The 17,717-nt window shown below is 39.6% G+C and overlaps 1 protein-coding gene across 1 annotated transcript in view; it reads left to right on the forward strand.

The window, feature by feature from the left end:
• arhgap27l (Rho GTPase activating protein 27, like) overlaps window positions 1–17,717 on the forward strand; it is an 83,591-nt gene that overhangs the window by 60,633 nt on the left and 5,241 nt on the right. The window contains exons 12-20 of the mRNA XM_057861442.1: window positions 1,229–1,316; window positions 1,387–1,488; window positions 1,564–1,662; window positions 8,062–8,134; window positions 8,207–8,326; window positions 8,403–8,501; window positions 13,858–13,935; window positions 14,254–14,388; window positions 17,547–17,652. Coding sequence (XP_057717425.1) covers window positions 1,229–1,316; window positions 1,387–1,488; window positions 1,564–1,662; window positions 8,062–8,134; window positions 8,207–8,326; window positions 8,403–8,501; window positions 13,858–13,935; window positions 14,254–14,388; window positions 17,547–17,652 — 900 coding nt within the window. The remainder of the gene's footprint in view (window positions 1–1,228; window positions 1,317–1,386; window positions 1,489–1,563; window positions 1,663–8,061; window positions 8,135–8,206; window positions 8,327–8,402; window positions 8,502–13,857; window positions 13,936–14,253; window positions 14,389–17,546; window positions 17,653–17,717) is intronic.

The raw sequence follows: 17,717 nt of genomic DNA on the forward strand, positions 1-17,717 counted from the left end.
GAAAGGTTAGCTAGACATTTGGACACATCCACTGTGTTTTCTGGTTTGTAAAATAGAACACAGAACGATCTAATTGAAGCAATCCTCTCCATTGAGGCGGAGAGATTTTTTTAAAGTAAAGGAAAATAAGGAGGACTTTTACAAAAAGGCCGTAGGTTTGCATAGGGACGGTAGGGACATAACACTACCAACTTTTCAGGATGCCAAAATTGTCCCCACCAACGTTTAAGCAACCTTACCTTTTTTGCATGATATAATGTTCAGTTATATAGAGAATTTAGATCTTTCAATAGTTCCATATGTTGTAAGGATAGAATTGACCCTACCATTATTAAGTGAATTATTTTCATTATGTTTATGTTTGCTAATAAAAACCAGACATTTATTCAGGAAGTTTTCAAAATGTTTCTTTAGTATTTTTTGAAAACAAAGGTTTGAATCGAACAGTGTATCATCTGAACCAATGCACGTAAAAGTTATTATCAGTAGATAAGTATTTATTTTGCATTAATCATTTTGCCTATTAATTAATTAGGTTCATATACATGAGAAATGTGGCCCTTTGCCCCCTTCATCCAATCTGTTTGGTCTTATTAATGTCCTGTCCCCAGCAAAAAGTGTACCTACATGCAGGTTATGCTGTTATATCGTCCCTACGAATGTTGAGACCAAACCTATGCCCTTCCAAAGTAACGGTGGTTTTTGTGGTGAAGGACAGGCGCAAGACCACAAATAGTTTTCATTTCAATCTTATATATATATTTAAAAAAAAGAGCTTAGACTAAGAAAAATACAATAGAATATTTAAAAACTAAATTTTGGCCTTAAATAAAATATTCTTTGTTTTTCTTTTCACACTTTTTGTTTAGCAATCTGTAATAAATTGATTAAAGTATCAGAATTACAAGTTTTAAAAACAACTGAATATTTCACTAAAGGTCAGAATTGAATTCTGTGGTTTTGTACACCACTCTTTACTCTCATTTATGTTGCATGAATTATAGAACTGCGACGGCCAACACATTGAGGGTGTAGAGCAAATCCATGTTATTTTCTTACTTTTACGCATCGATAATATGTACCGTGTGTGCGTGTTTTGTGAAGAATGCTGATGAGATATGAAATAACCAGTAGCCAATTGAATAAGCTACCCTTTTTGGTTTATATATTTGGAAATCTGACACTAAAGTATTGGTTATTGTTTGGCTGGATTCGCCGGTGCCAACAGGAAGAACTGGAGCCAATCGTGGACCGTCCTGCACGGCGGCATCCTCACCTTCCACAGGGACCCAAAGTCCGCTCCCAGTAGCAACATGGTGAGTGACTTTACACCATTAACCCTAAGCGCCAGGCCACGCGACGCTCATGTTGTCTGTCCGGCGGCAGTCCAAGGCGTCGCAGATTGTTCCCGAGTACACGGTGGAGCTGAGAGGCGCCTCGGTGTGCTGGGCCCCCAAAGACAAATCGTCCAAAAAGAATGTGCTGGAGGTTGGTTGCCGCCGTTTCTGTGCTTACGCTTCACTTCGCCCGCCGCCATCTTCACTCGCCCATGCTTGTGTGCAGCTGAAGACTCGGCAAGGGTGCGAGTACCTGATGCAGTACGACACGGAGAGCATCATCGCAGACTGGCTCAAAGTCATACAGGACACCGTCAGACAGCTGGTAAGGCACACGTTTGGCTGCCATTGACGACCAGAGATGTCCAGTTCATTTTGACTGTTTATCACCGTTAAATGGTGTTTATAATATACACTGTACATTTTCTACAAATACAGGTACAGTGCCTTGCAAAAGTATTCGGCCCCCTTGAATCTTGCAACCTTTCGCCACATTTCAGGCTTCAAACTTAAAGATATAAAATTTTGATTTTTTGTCAAGAATCAACAACAAGTAGGACACAATCGTAAAGTGGAACAAAATTTATTGGATAATTTAAACTTTTTTAACAAATAAAAAACTGAAAAGTGGGGCGTGCAATATTATTCGGCCCCCTTGCGTTAATACTTTGTAGCGCCACCTTTTGCTCCAATTACAGCTGCAAGTCGCTTGGGGTATGTTTCTATCAGTTTTGCACATCGAGAGACTGACATTCTTGCCCATTCTTCCTTGCAAAACAGCTCGAGGTCAGTGAGGTTGGATGGAGAGTGTTTGTGAACAGCAGTCTTCAGCTCTTTCCACAGATTCTCCATTGGATTCAGGTCTGGACTTTGACTTGGCCATTCTAACACCTGGATACGTTTATTTTTGAACCATTCCATTGTAGATTTGGCTTTATGTTTTGGATCATTGTCCTGTTGGAAGATAAATCTCCGTCCCAGTCTCAGGTCTTGTGCAGATACCAACAGGTTTTCTTCCAGAATGTTCCTGTATTTGGCTGCATCCATCTTCCCGTCAATTTTAACCATCTTCCCTGTCCCTGCTGAAGAAAAGCAGGCCCAAACCATGATGCTGCCACCACCATGTTTGACAGTGGGCATGGTGTGTTCAGGGTGATGAGCCGTGTTGCTTTTACGCCAAACATATCGTTTTCCATTGTGGCCAAAAAGTTCAATTTTGGTTTCATCTGACCAGAGCACCTTCTTCCACATGTTTGGTGTGTCTCCCAGGTGGCTTGTGGCAAACTTTAAACGAGACTTTTTATGGATATCTTTGAGAAATGGCTTTCTTCTTGCCACTCTTCCATAAAGGCCAGATTTGTGCAGTGTACGACTGATTGTTGTCCTATGGACAGACTCTCCCACCTCAGCTGTAGATCTCTGCAGTTCATCCAGAGTGATCATGGGCCTCTTGGCTGCATCTCTGATCAGTTTTCTCCTTATTTGAGAAGAAAGTTTGGAAGGACGGCCGGGTCTTTGTAGATTTGCAGTGGTCTGATGCTCCTTCCATTTCAATATGATGGCTTGCACAGTGCTCCTTGAGATGTTTAAAGCTTGGGAAATCTTTTTGTATCCAAATCCGGCTTTAAACTTCTCCACAACAGTATCTCGGACCTGCCTGGTGTGTTCCTTGCTTTTCATAATGCTCTCTGCACTTTAAACAGAACCCTGAGACTATCACAGAGCAGGTGCATTTATACGGAGACTTGATTACACACAGGTGGATTCTATTTGTCATCATCGGTCATTTAGGACAACATTGGATCATTCAGAGATCCTCACTGAACTTCTGGAGTGAGTTTGCTGCACTGAAAATAAAGGGGCCGAATAATATTGCACGCCCCACTTTTCAGTTTTTTATTTGTTAAAAAACTTTAAATTATCCAATAAATGTTGTTCCACTTCACGATTGTGTCCCACTTGTTGTTGATTCGTGACAAAAAAATTAAATTTCATATCTTTATGTTTGAAGCCTGAAATGTGGCGAAAGGTTGCAAGATTCAAGCACTGTAGCATCTCATTTTGATTCATTACAAATAGCAGTATGGCCTAGTATTGGTGGGTTTGTGAAACATAAACGCAGTACAACCGAATGGCAGATAGAACATACTTTGCTTAGAGATGAAGCTGTAATATAGTAATAGTAAAAGAACACCAAAAAGGGGTTAACGCGCAGTCGCTTTTCCATCACTGTATCGTATTGTGGCGAGCGACTTAAAAGAATGAGAGGGACTGTTTTTATGTTTCACACTTGCTGCTCTTGTTCCCATACACTGCACAACTCCAAGAGACGGCGCCAGAAAACACTAGGACAGAATAACGGCTACTACCACTCTCAGTTATGGTTGCAACAGCTACCAATGAACCATTGCGGGTAGGGTTGTTCCGATCATGTTTTTTTGCTCCCGATCCGATCCGATCCCATTTTTAGTTTGAGTATCTGCCGATCCCGATATTTCCCGATCCGATTGCTTTTTTTTTGCTCCCGATTCAATTCCAATCATTCCCGATAATTTTTCCCGATCATATACATTTTGGCAATACATTAAGAAAAAAATGAATAAAACTCGGACGAATATTTACATTCAAAATACAGTACATAAGTACTGTATTTGTTTATTATGAAAATAAATCCTCAAGATGGCATTTACATTGTTAACATTCTTTCTGTGAGAGGGATCCAAGGATAGAAAGACTTAAAGGATAAATGTGACTTTGTATATTGTGACTAAATATTGCCATCTACTGTATTTTTTGAGCTTTCAGTAAATGATACTGTAGCCATTTAACTGTTCTGCCCAAATGCATGATGGGAAGTGCAACCATGACTGTGCGTAGTGGCACCAATTAATATATCTTCTCTGTGTTGGGAAATAACATAGGGTGTTAAGAAAAAGATCAACTACTACCTTTCTTCCCCACATTGCTTCCCACGATATTTCTGATTGTTGAGAGAGGGATTTTAAGGCTTTAGCTACTTAAGTAAAGGCACCAAAGATTGCCAAAATTCACTCTACTCATTTTACGCTGCCTTTTAGCTCTATATATAGGTAAAACGGCGCCATTATAGATTGAACGCGACAATGCATGAGTGGGTCGTGCAGCGCATGCGTTAATTGCGTTAAATATTTTAACGTGATTAGTTAAAAAAAAATAATTACCGCCGTTAACGCGATAAATTTGACAGCCCTACTTTAAGCCAAAACTAAAGACTCTGGATGAGTGTAAGACATTTTTTGCCGATACTTTGAAGATGGCGTGATCGGACCCGATCGATCGGGATCTTTAATTGCGGGCGTAACACATAATAAATAACAGTCACTACAGTATGAATATCCTTCCAAAATACATTTTTTTGAAACCCAGCATCTTGTTGTGGAGTACTCAAAACCACAATATATCATCACAGCACATTCAAATTTGTACATGAAAAGACTTTCAGACTTACGGTACATCCCGCTAAATTCCTGTGGAAGCTGACGTGGGATTTACCTGTGTCTTGGCTTCCAGAACATGGGGAGATGTACCGGGAATTACCTGGGTTGGACACTGTCAGATTTGTCCCATGTTGGCAATTCATCGCTCTCTGTGCGGGGTGAATTTTATTACCCGGACATTACGTCATTTGTGGTCGGCATCGGCAACAAAGTAAACCATACATTTCCATAAATGGACGATGGAGTTTCTCTTGCTCGGCTACGAAATCCAATAGCAATTGAATTTCGTTATGTTTCCAGTTTCATTTTGCTGTCATTCCATTTTGGCATGTTGATAATTGCGATGTTTGTTTACCGCTTTTCGTCTTACTGCGAGGAAAGAGGAAATGACGATCAGCCTTCGCGCTGTGACCCAGGAATTAAACGGCTGCTTCCACACATGTCGCGTCCCGGGTAAATCCTAGACATTTTACTAGAACGTGATCCAGTTAATGTCCGTGTCATCTCCATGTCACTCAACCCTGGAAATTGCTTTCAGACTTAAGGGCTACCCGTTTAAATCCCGGGATTTAACCGGAGTTCAGTGTATGTCTGAAAGGGGCTAAAGCGTAAAGTTTGAAAGCCTACTGCAACATTGCAATCGCTAGAGATGTGTCTTTTGCTCAAAAGACCGCACTGTTACCTCCACAATCAAGGATTTTCTATGCTAATTTTTGGACTTTCCAATTAATTTTACACACTAAGAACGTTTCCAGAAACACAATTTACAACTGTGGAAAACTTCGACAAAATCCGCCCAGCCGATTCAGAGTCCATAGGGAACAAACACACACAGTTCCATTTATATATGGCGGAAAACACTCAGGTGACTTGAAGTTCCGCTCTGAGGCCCCCAATTTGGACAAATTTCAAAATTGTCCGATATGCACGTGTGATACATCATTGTAAAGCTTAAAATCTCAATTTTCTGGGGGAAGAAACATTTTGAACAGGAGGGCATTTTTTTTTTTTTTTTTAAGTTTTTTAAACAGCAAAACCCTAACTGGAGGCGAGAGCAGAATTAAAGACGCCACAGTTTTAACGAGATATTATCGCGTACATACCATGTTTTGATCCAAAAACTCCATGTAGCATGTATCACCGAGTGTCAAGACACAGCTGTGAATGGCCACAGCCGTTTTTTTTTTTTTTTTTTTTTTAATTTTATGGGTGAAACATGGTGATATAACAAGGGTCGCGATGCAGAAATCGCAGACAACAAGGAGTGGTTGAGATTTTCTTTTTCATATAGTTACCCTTTAAAACGTAATTTTTTTTGTTTGGAGTGACTATTTATCATCTAACGTATCGGGGAAAATGCGACAGTAACAAAAAAATACAGTTAAGCGATAGTTATGAGGTAGATATCCGTGACTTTCTTACAGACGCCAAATGTTTCATTGTGACATAATTTGTTTAAAAATTTATATATGCGAGTGAATTTTTTAAAGTCTTTTTTTTTTTTTTTAAACGAAATATTAGACATAAGCTAAAAATGACATTTCGAATAATAAATATATTTACTTACCTTATTTTTATGGCTAGGTTAAAACAAAAGCGGTTGCGCGACGTCTGTAAACGGGGGTTTTCAGGGTAAAACAGACAAATTAAAAATACTTTGGAGGCTTAGTGCACCATGAATCTGCTATGGCAGCATATAGACATATTGTTCTATCAAACACAACAGTTCTTTTGCCTTAAAATATAGCAGTTTATTTTAAAAAGGGGTGCAAGAGCAGAAACTGCTTTTTCAGTCTTGTCTGTGTTTTCCGCCATATACGTTCAGACGATAATCATCTAGACCAGACATGTCCAAAGTACGGCCCGGGGGCCAAATGCGGCACGTGGTCAAATTTCATCCGGCCCCAGCCTCTGTCATAAAATCAATAACATCTGGCCCGCACACAGACTTAATAAATTGGTCAGCAGTACTGCTACCAGCATATGAAGTAGCTTACACACTAAATGCTGCTCCTCATTTACCCACTAAAAGGCAGCAGTACTCTAAGCAACATTACCCCGTGTTACCCCTTTATTCCCCATTTCTAAAATGGCGACACTCAACAAAAAAAAGAAAGTTTACTGTGACGGCCGACGGTTCAAGGATAGGTGGAAATTGGACTACTGTATTTCTTCTCTAAAATATGCAACAACTGTGTCTGCGTCATTTGCAAAGAGACAGTTGCTGTTTTTAAAGAGTTCAATTTGAGGCGATATTACCAAACAAGACGTGCTGACATGTACGACAAGATTACAGAGAAGATACGTAGCGAGAAATTGAAGCAACTTGAAGCTAGTTTAATTTTACAGCAACAGTATTTCGCAAGAGCCCGAGAGTCGAAAGAGAACGCCACAAAGGCTAGTTGCGGGATTGTTGAAATAATTAATTTAGGGCTGTCAAACGATTAAAAATTTTAATCGAGTTAATCACAGATTAAAAATTAATTAATCGTAATTAATCGCAATTCAAACCATCTATAAAATATGCCATATTTTTCTGTAAATTATTGTTGGAATGAAAGGATAAGACACAAGACTGATATATACATTCAACATACTGTACATAAGTACTGTATTTGTTTATTAAAAGAATAAATCAACAAGATGGCATTAACATTATTAACATTCTGTTAAAGCGATCCATGGATAGAAAGACATAGTTCTTAAAAGATAAATGTTAGTACAAGTTATAGAAATTTTATATTAAAACCCCTCTTAATGTTTTCGTTTTAAATTTAAAAAATTAAAATTTTCATTCAAAAAATAAACTAGTAGCTCGCCATTGTTATGTCAATAATTACACAATGCTCATGTTGCTGAAACCCATAAAATCAGTCTCACCCAAGCGCCAGCAGAGGGCGATAAAACACCAAAAAATACAAGTAACAAGTGGACATCACACTGTGCTGTCATTTTAATCTGTTTGAGCGTTAATTGCATCAAATATTATTTAGAAAAATTAATTACCGCCCGTTATCGCGATAATTTTGACAGCCCTAAATTAATTTAAAAAATAATAATAAAGCAAATGTGACACACAGAATGGCTTGCTAAAATTTGCTTAAATATATTGTTCTACGTAAAGGACATTAGCCAAGGTCGGCCCTCCACATTTTTACCACACCAAATCTGGCCCCCTTTGCAAAAAGTTTGGACACCCCTGATCTAGACTGACGGTGAATGAATAAACACGGAGGTGTGTCTTGCAGGAACAGGAACGCACATCGGACGACGATGACGAAGCCGCTTCGGACAAAGAAGACAAAGACAAGAAGCGCTCCGGTGAGTCTTTGCGCACCCCTTCTTAATTTTGACAACTACCTGTGCGTTATCTCCGACGTCCCGCCACCTTAGAACCCGACAGAAGTTCATCGGGCGCAGACGCAGAGCAGACGCGGGTTCGCACCAAACTCAGACGCTTTCTCCAGAGGCGGCCTACGCTACAGAGTGTCAAGGAGAAAGGATACATACGAGGCAAGCGCCGTCGCAAAAAAAGTGACGCGCACGACCCTGACAGGCTGACGTGCTCTTTGTGGCTTGCCTTTTTTAGACAACGTGTTTGGTTGCCATCTTGACACACTCTGTCATAGGGAAAACACCACCATTCCCAAATTTGTGGAGAAGTGCATTAAAGCTGTGGAGAGGAGAGGTAAACACACAGGGATGTCAAACTCATTGTATCTATCCATAGACTTCACTATCGTTTGACCGGAAATTTAGAATTCAAATATTTTCAAAACCAAAGCCGCTAGCGACCTAAAACCAAAACAGCCACCTCCCTTAGGCATATATGAGTCTCCATGAACAGCGGCATCAAAAAGTTCAAAGTCGTTACCTAATAAAATCCCGATTATTTTTATATAAGTAAAACAAAACTTAAAATGGTCATAAAATGCTCAGATTTTACGCTAGATGCACACAAATCACCAAATGCAGGGATAATCACTAGAGATGTCCCGATCGATCGGGATGTCCGATCACGTCATTTTCAAAGTATCGGAATCGGCAAAAAAATATCGGCCATGCCTTTTTTTAATATATATATTTTTTTAATTAAATCGTTTTCTAATCGTTTTCTAATTGTATTTAACGTTTCAGACATAATATGTTACACTCATTCAGAGTCTTTAGTTTAGGCTATATATATATATACGGTATATTTAGAGGTCTTGATAAAAAATCAGTCAGGAAGCTGCAGCTAGTACAGAATGCTGCAGCCAGAGTCCTCACAAATACAAGGAAGCTGGACCACATTACACCGGTTTTGAAATCGCTACACTGGCTTTCAGTGAGTCAAAGGATAGACTATAAAATACTACTGCTCGTCTACAAAACACTTGATGGCCTCGGACCAAAATACATGCTTGACTTTTTAGATTCCTATGAGACATCTAGACCCCTAAGGTCGTCTGGAACCGGTCTTCTGCATGTTCCAAGAACAAGAACCAAGCAGAGTGAGGCAGCATTTAGTTATTATGCTCCTCACCTCTGGAACAAGTTACCTGAACGTCTGAAGTATGCTCAAACTGTTAGCTCTTTTAAATCAGGGCTAAAAACGCTTTTGTTTAGCACTGCATATCCATAACTGGCTATATATTTCAATCTACCTGCTTTCTATTCCTCTTGTGCTTATCTCCATTGCTGATTTCAATTATGATTAGAAGTAGTAGTTTTGTTTTATTTTTATTTTATTTTTATTTATTTATTTTTAGTCTATTTGTGATTAAATGCGAACTTTTGTCTTGGTTTTTACGTCGTATTGATTTAAATGTGATTTTTATGATCTTCATGTGATGTAAAGCACTTTGAATTGCCTTGTGTTGAATTGTGCTGTATAAATAAATTTGCCTTGCCTTGCCTTGCCTTGCCTAGGCTTAAAGGGTATGACAACACCTGGGGAAATGCTAATATTCCATCATTTATCCATCAACGCATGCCTTTTGAATTCATATCATGCCACTTCGTGTAATTACACACATCGCAACACCAAGAAAATGATAGAAATTAGGTCGATTGTCAAGCTAAAAGGACCTGCCCCCGAGATGCCGGAAATCTAGCATATTGTGTGCGTGACGTCACTATAGGGAAACAACCGGCTCAGTGCTTAGTACTGAATGGCGGCGATGACGGCGGACAATTTTGTTTCTATTTGCAGCGACGAATCCGACGTAACGAACATTCTTCTAATGGTGACGAGGAGAGTTATGAACCTTTCTTTGGGGTTTTGGGTTATCAATTTGAGCCCAAACGAAAGCCAATGCAGCCTAATGAAAGGATCATTGAGGGGAGGAATCACACTGATGAAACACCGGCGGCAACAGAATCACCGAATGGTTTGTTTTGCATTTGTTTTTGTGAAGCTGATACACCGTGACCGCAAAATAAAGTAATGTATAGAATAATTATCATTTAATATGCTATCATCGGTTTCGCTCTGCCAACCGACACAAATATTAATGGGATTAGAGGATTTGTTCTATATATTTTACGAGCGATAAGTTATACATGTGTCCAGTCCTATATCCAATGCGTGATATCCATCCATCCATCCATTATCTTCCGCTTATTCCGGGGTCGGATCGCGGGGGCAGCAGCTTCAGCAGGGAAGCCCAGACTTCCCTCTCCCCAGCCACTTCAGCCAGCTCCTCCGGCGGGATTCCAAGGCGTTCCCAGGCCAGCCGAGCGACATAGTCTCTCCAGCGTGTCCTGGGTCGACCCCGGGGCCTCCCACCGGTGGGACATGCCCGGAAAACCTCTCCAGGAAGGCGTCCAGGAGGCATCCGAACCAGATGCCCGAGCCACCTCAACTGGCTCCTCTCAACGCGGAGGAGTAGCAGCTCGACACCAAGCCCCTCCCGGATGACCGAGCTTCTCACCCAATCTCTAAGGGAGAGCCCGGACACCCTGCGGAGGAAACTCATTTCGGCCGCTTGTATCCGTGATCTTGTTCTTTCGGTCACGACCCACAGCTCGTGACCATAGGTGAGGGTAGGAACGTAGATCGACCGGTAAATCGAAAGCTTCGCCTTTTGGCTCAGCTCCTTCTTCACCACTGCGGACGCTGCACCGATCCGCCTATCAATCTCCCGCTCCCTCCTACCCTCACTCGTGAACAAGACCCCAAGATACTTGAACTCCTCCACTTGGGGCAGGATCTCATCCCCGACCCGGAGAGGGCATGCCACCCTTTTCCGGCTGAGGACCATGGTCTCAGATTTGGAGGTGCTGATCTTCATCCCAACCGCTTCACACTCAGCTGCAAACCGCCCCAGTGAGAGTTGGAGGTCACGGCTTGATGAAGCCAACAGCACCACATCGTCTGCAAAAAGCAGAGATGCAATGCTGAGGCCACCAAACCGGACACCCTCAACGCTTCAGCTGCGCCTAGAAATTCTGTCCATAAAAATTATGAACAGAATCGCTGACAAAGGGCAGCCTTGGCGGAGTCCAATCCTCACTGGGAACGAATTCGACTTACTGCCGGCAATGCAGACCAGACTCTGACACCGGTCGTACAGGGACCGAACAGCCCTTACCAAGGGGCTCGGTACTCCGTACTCCCGACACACCCTCCACAGGACTCCCCTAGGCACACGGTCGAACGCCTTCTCTAAATCCACAAAACACATGTAGACTGGTTGGGCGAACTCCCATGCACCCTCGAGGACCCTGCCGAGGGTGTCGAGCTGGTCCACTGTTCCACGGCCGGGACGAAAACCGCACTGCTCCTCCTGAATCCGAGATTCGACTTCCCGACGGACCCTCCTCTCCAATGCGTGATATGTTTTTTATTATAAAAGAGTACTCACTCTGGCCATTTCCCTCCTTTGCTTTGCCTGGGGTGGTGAGGTGGTCTCATCAGAGCCAGTCATCGTCCTCTTTCACCGGGCACCGCATCTGCTTTCAGCAGCAATTTCTTAGCAAAACCTGATTTCATTTGCCCATAGTTCGTATAGCTTTCAGGTGTAAAATGCGCACCACACAAAACCGTGCCGGAGGCTGGGTCTGCAAAATTAGCCCTCTTAGCACTGACGAACTTTACTCATTGTCTGCGTAGTCCAGCTCTTTTTCTCGCGTTCGGGAACTCATGGGTACCACATTGCGACAAATGGCTATTTGTAAACCACATAGCATGACAGGTTTGAACCATTTTAGCGATTTTTTGATAAAACACGAACGCAACTCTCTCGTCGATAAACAACGATGGCACCTGCCTCGACCTTTTGTTTCTTTGTTATGACGTTGCCGCCCCATTCGGTTGTTTCCGGAACACTTTTGGAAATGTTCGTCATTTTCGATCTATTTTCGATAATTGCTCATTAATGTGATTGATTTTTTTGTTAACTTTATCAATATTTGTTATCTTGGCATATAACGGTTCTATTGATGTCTCACACCCCCTTTGCGTTTTCATACCCTTTAAGGTAGGGTTATTAAATTTATCCCAATAACGGCGGTAATTAATTTTTTAAAAAATGTATCACGTTAAAATATTTAACGCAATTAATGCATGCGCTGCACGACCCACTCACGCATTGTCGCGCTCAATCTGCAATGGTGCCGTTTTACCTATATAGAGAGATAAAAGGCAGCGTAAAATGAACAGAGTGGATTTTGGCAGCCTTTGGAGCCATTTTTTAATTGGCTAGAGCCTTACAATCCCTCTCCCTACGATTAGAAATATCATGGGGAGCGATGTGGGGAAGCAAGGTAGCAATTGATCTTTTTCTTAACACCTTATGTAATTTCCCAACGCAGAGAAGATATATCAATTGGTAGCACTATGCACAGTCATGGTTCCACTTCCCATCATGCATTTGGGCATGACTGCAGTATCATTTACTGAAAGCTCAACAAATAACACTAGATGGCAATATTTAGTCACAATATACAAAGTCACAAGTCTTTCTATCCGTGGATCCCTCTCAAAGAAAGAATGTTAATAATGTAAATGCCATCTTGAGGATTTATTGTCATAATAAACAAATACAGTACTTATGTACTGAATGTTGAATGTATATATTCGTCCGAGTTTTATTCATTTTTTTCTTAATGCATTGCCAAAATGTGTTTGATCGGAAAAAATTATTGGGAATGATTGGAATTGAGGAAAAAAAAGCAATCGGATCGGGAAATATCGGGATCGGCAGATACTCAAACTAAAACGATCGGGATCGGATCGGGAGTAAAAAAACATGATTGGAACAACCCTAATAATCACCTATATTTTCAGGCTCAACTGCCATATTTAACATATCATGTAAGTTATTGCCCGAAATTGCAACTACATTTTGTTTTTATTTAGTGTAATTTTGACGTGAATTTTAAGTTTTCAACAGTTGATAAATCACTCAATTTTCACATCAGAAACAAAAAATAAATATTTTTTTATATTTTTCTTTTTTTTTCTTTTATTTTAATGAAAAGAAAAGTCAGCATTCTCTTTTATTATTTATGTATTTATTTACTAAGTTCATTTTTATCTGCATTTTACATTTAAAAAAGGGGGGAAACAATCTTTTTTTAAAATCATTTTTTGTTTTATCTAAAAAAACAGTCAAATTGTAGTTTTTCTTTTATAAAAGGGGGGGCTAAATATTATTGTTTTACTTTTTATATATAAAAACAAATGAAAAACAGTAAATCAAATTGTTGTAATTTTTCTTTGAAAAAATAAGGGAGCGACAGTGAATATGCTGAAATACGCAGTTCTCAATCTTTCATTGAGGACTACAGAAATTTTGTTTAAATGTTATTTTTGCAAAAAACATAACATCCATATGCACATGATTTACTTACTTGAGCCACATTCAATGATGTGGTGAACCAGAAATGGTGCCTTCACCTTGAGTTATGGTGTTATGGTGTTATACTTATATAGTGACACTTTTTAGTCATTAAACCATTGTAGCATGCGCTTTAACAAATTTCTCTGAGTCCGTCTTTCTCTTATTTGTGTTTGACCTTGTCTTTTGTTTTTTGCTTTTGTTTTTGTGTGTGTCGAGGTCTGGACGTGGACGGCATCTACCGCGTGAGTGGAAACTTGGCCGTCATCCAGAGGCTGCGACACAAAGCCGACCATGGTAGTAACAGATTTGTTCTTTTGGTAAATGCCTAATTGGCGCGGGATTGTAATAATTGCATGCACTGTAAGAAATAAAACTTTCTATTAATTATGCTAACTAAATATTTTAAGTAGACATAACTCAAATTCTTCAGTTCTCTTAAGTAACCTGAGTATTTCTAACTTACTTCATCAAGTCCTGAGTTGAATTAATTATATGATTAAGTATGAGCCACTTTTAAATTTCTAAGTGAACTGAATTTGAAAAAGATAAATTGCATGAAACTACTGCAAATTTACATTGAGATGACGTCATCTCGTTGCGATGTGTTTTCAGAGGAGCATCTGGACTTGGAGGACGGCCGTTGGGAGGACGTTCACGTACTGACTGGCGCACTCAAACTCTTCTTCCGGGAACTTCCTGAGCCGCTCTTCCCATTCAGCTTCTTTGACAAGTTCATCGCCGCCATCCGTCAGTCTGAGCATCCCAGACAGTCTTAGAAATGTGGCTTCTTTGATCTTTTGCCGTCAAAGTGCAGTTTTGAGCAAAATGAACACACTGAAACTATAAAAAAAAAAAGATTGGGTCTCAAAACTAGGGCTGCCACAACCAATTATTTTGATAGTCAATTTATCACTGATTATTCTTGTGGGTAGTTGACTAGTTGGTTTATATATACAGTGGTATGAAAAAGTATCTGAACCTTTTGGAATTTCTCACATTTCTGCATAAAATCACCATCAAATGTGACCTTTGTCAAAACCACACAGATGTACAAACAGTGTCTGCTTTAACTAAAAGCACCCAAAAATGTGTAGGTTTTCATATTTTAATGAGGATAGCATGCAAACAATGACAGAAAAGGGAAAAATAAATAGGTGAACCCTCTGCCTAAGGAGACTTAAAGAGCAATTGAAACCTATTTTTACATAACAATTTAAGTCAGGTGTGTGCCTAATCACTGATGAGTGGTTTAAAGCTACCCTGCCCACTATAAAACACACACCTGGTAAGAATTGTCTGGTTGAGAAGCATTGTCTGACGTGCATCATGGCTCGGTCTAAAGAGCTGTCTGAAAACCTGCGATCAAGAATTGTTGATTTGTATAAAGCTGGGAAAGGATACAAAACAGTCTATAAAACTGTGGATGTTCATCAATTGACAGTCAGAGAAGTTGTTTACAAATAGAGTTTGGCACTGTTGCTTCTCTCCCAAGGAGTGACGCCAAGACTTCAGCGCAGAATACTCAGAGAGGTAAAAAAGAACCCTAGAGTGTCTGCTCAAGAAGAAGAAGAAATCAGTGGCACAGTCCAATATCTCTGTCCATACAGCAACTATATGTAAAACTATGGCCAATAATGGTGTTCATGGAAGGACTCCACAGAGGAAGCCACTGCTGTCTAAAAAAAACATTTATGCTGGTTTAATGTTCGCAAAAAGGCACTTTGACACTCTGCACAGGTTTTGGCGAAATATTTTTGGACTGATGAAACCAAAGTTGAATTGTTTGGGAGTAACACACAACGTCATGTGTGGACGAAAAAATGGAAGAGCTCACCAACATCAGCACCTCATCCCCACCGTGAAGCATGGTGGAGGGAGCATCATGATTTGGGGCTGTTTTCCTACCTCAGGGCCTGGACAACTTGCAATCATTAATGGAAGAATGAATGCAAAAGTTTATCAGGATGTTTTGCAGGAAAACCTGAGGCCGTCTGTCAGACAGTTGAAGCTAAAAAGAGGATGGATGTTGCAACAAGTCAATGATCCAAAACACAGAAATAAATCAACTTCAGAATGATTTCAGAAGAACAAAATACATGTTCTGGAGTGGCCAAGTCCAGACTGAACCCCATTGAGTTGCTGTGGCATGACCTAAAGACAGCAATTCATGCCAGACATCGCAGGAATTTGAACTACAGCAGTTTTGTTAAGAAGAATGGGCCCAGATTAGATTGATGTGCCAGACTGATCTGCAGCTACAGAAAGCGTCTGGTATGTTCTTGCTGCCAAAGGGGAAGGAGAGGGGGCACAAAATTTTAAATGTGATGATTCACTTACTTATTTTTCTCCCTTCTTTTTCTCCCTTCTGTCATTGTTTGCATACTATCCTCATTGAAATATGAAAACCTATAAAGGTTTGGGTGGTTTTAGTTAAAGCAGAGTTTTTTCATCTGTGTGATTTTGACAAAGATCAGATCTTATTTGTTTGTGATTTTATGCAGAAATGTGAGAAATTCCAAACGGTTCAGATACTTTTTCATACCACCATAAATCATGTTATTCACTGTTTATATTACAGTAATCAAGGAATACTTAATGTATTTTTTTTTATTTAAACTAGAAATTGAAACAATTTAAAATAAAGAAAATATTGAGTTTTTTTGCTTTTTTTATATAAAAGAAAAGAATCCATATTTGCTGTTTTTCCTTTTTTAAATATTTCTTTTCCCATTTGTTTGTAGTTTATTTTTTAAGTAGGGCTGTCAAACGATTAAATTTTTTAGTCGAGTTAATCAAAGCTTAAAAATTAATTTTAATTAATTGCAATTCAAACCATCTATAAAATATGCCATATTTTTCTGTAAATTATTGTTGGAATGGAAAGATGGACACAAGACTGATATATACATTCAACATACTGTACATAAGTACTGTATTTGTTTATTATAACAATAAATCAACAACATGGCATTAACATTAACATTCTGTTAAAGCAATCCATGGATAGAAAGGCTTGTAGTTCTTAAAAGATAAATGTTAGTACAAGTTATAGAAATTTTATATTAAAACCCCTCTTAATGTTTTCGTTTGAATAAAATTTGTAAAGTTTTCAATCAAAAAATAAACTAGTAACCCGCCATTGTTGATGTAAATAATTACACAATGCTCATGGGTGCTTAAGCCCATAAAATCAGTCAAACCCAAGCGCCAGCAGAGGGCGACAAAACTCCAAAAAAACACAAGTAACAAGTCGACATGACACTGTACTGTCATTTTAATTTGTTTGAGCGGGGCATGTGCGTTATTGCGTTAAATATTTTCACGTGATTAATTTTTCAAATGTATTACTGCCCGTTAACGCGATAATTTTGTCAGCCCTATTTTTAAGTTAAAAAACATTGTTTTTCCTTTTTTGCTTTTTATCCAAATAAATTATTGAACATTTTGAAACAAAAACTGATACAAAATTACACAAAATATTTACATTTTCTCCCCATTTTGTTTTTTCTTAATTAAGAATCCTTTTTCTTTATAATTGAATAAAATGTTATATTTCTTATTTAAAATGCAAAAAAAAAAAAAAAAAAAGTAATAAACATCATAAAGATAAAAAAATTAATGAGATTGATCACTATCAGCTCTCCCGCCTGTCCAATTTGATTTGGCGTCTTTCCCCTTTAATATCAGTGAATGAATTGAGAGGCTCAAAACAGGATTTCGAAAATTTTGTCGTCGATTAGTGAAATAATGGTGACAGCTCTACTCAAGACTGAGCTCAAACATCTGGTTTGGTCGCTGCTTCTAGACCACTGAAACGGCATTTTGATCAAAGCCTGATTCTGAAAGGTTCTGATTCATATACTGGTCTTTAGAGTTAAACACTGTTCATTTCCCGCTAATTGCAGAACTACCCGAATATGACTTACGCGTGTCCTACATGAAAGACTTGGTGCGCTCGCTACCTCTTCCCAACCACGACACCATGGAGCTCCTCTTCCGACACCTGCACAGGCACGTATCAGCGTCCCGTTCGTCGGCGTCAGCACGCTCCTTCCTAAACTGTCGTCTTTGTCCGC

This window comes from Corythoichthys intestinalis, chromosome 16 (assembly GCF_030265065.1).
Source record: "Corythoichthys intestinalis isolate RoL2023-P3 chromosome 16, ASM3026506v1, whole genome shotgun sequence".
Lineage (NCBI taxonomy): Eukaryota > Metazoa > Chordata > Actinopteri > Syngnathiformes > Syngnathidae > Corythoichthys > Corythoichthys intestinalis.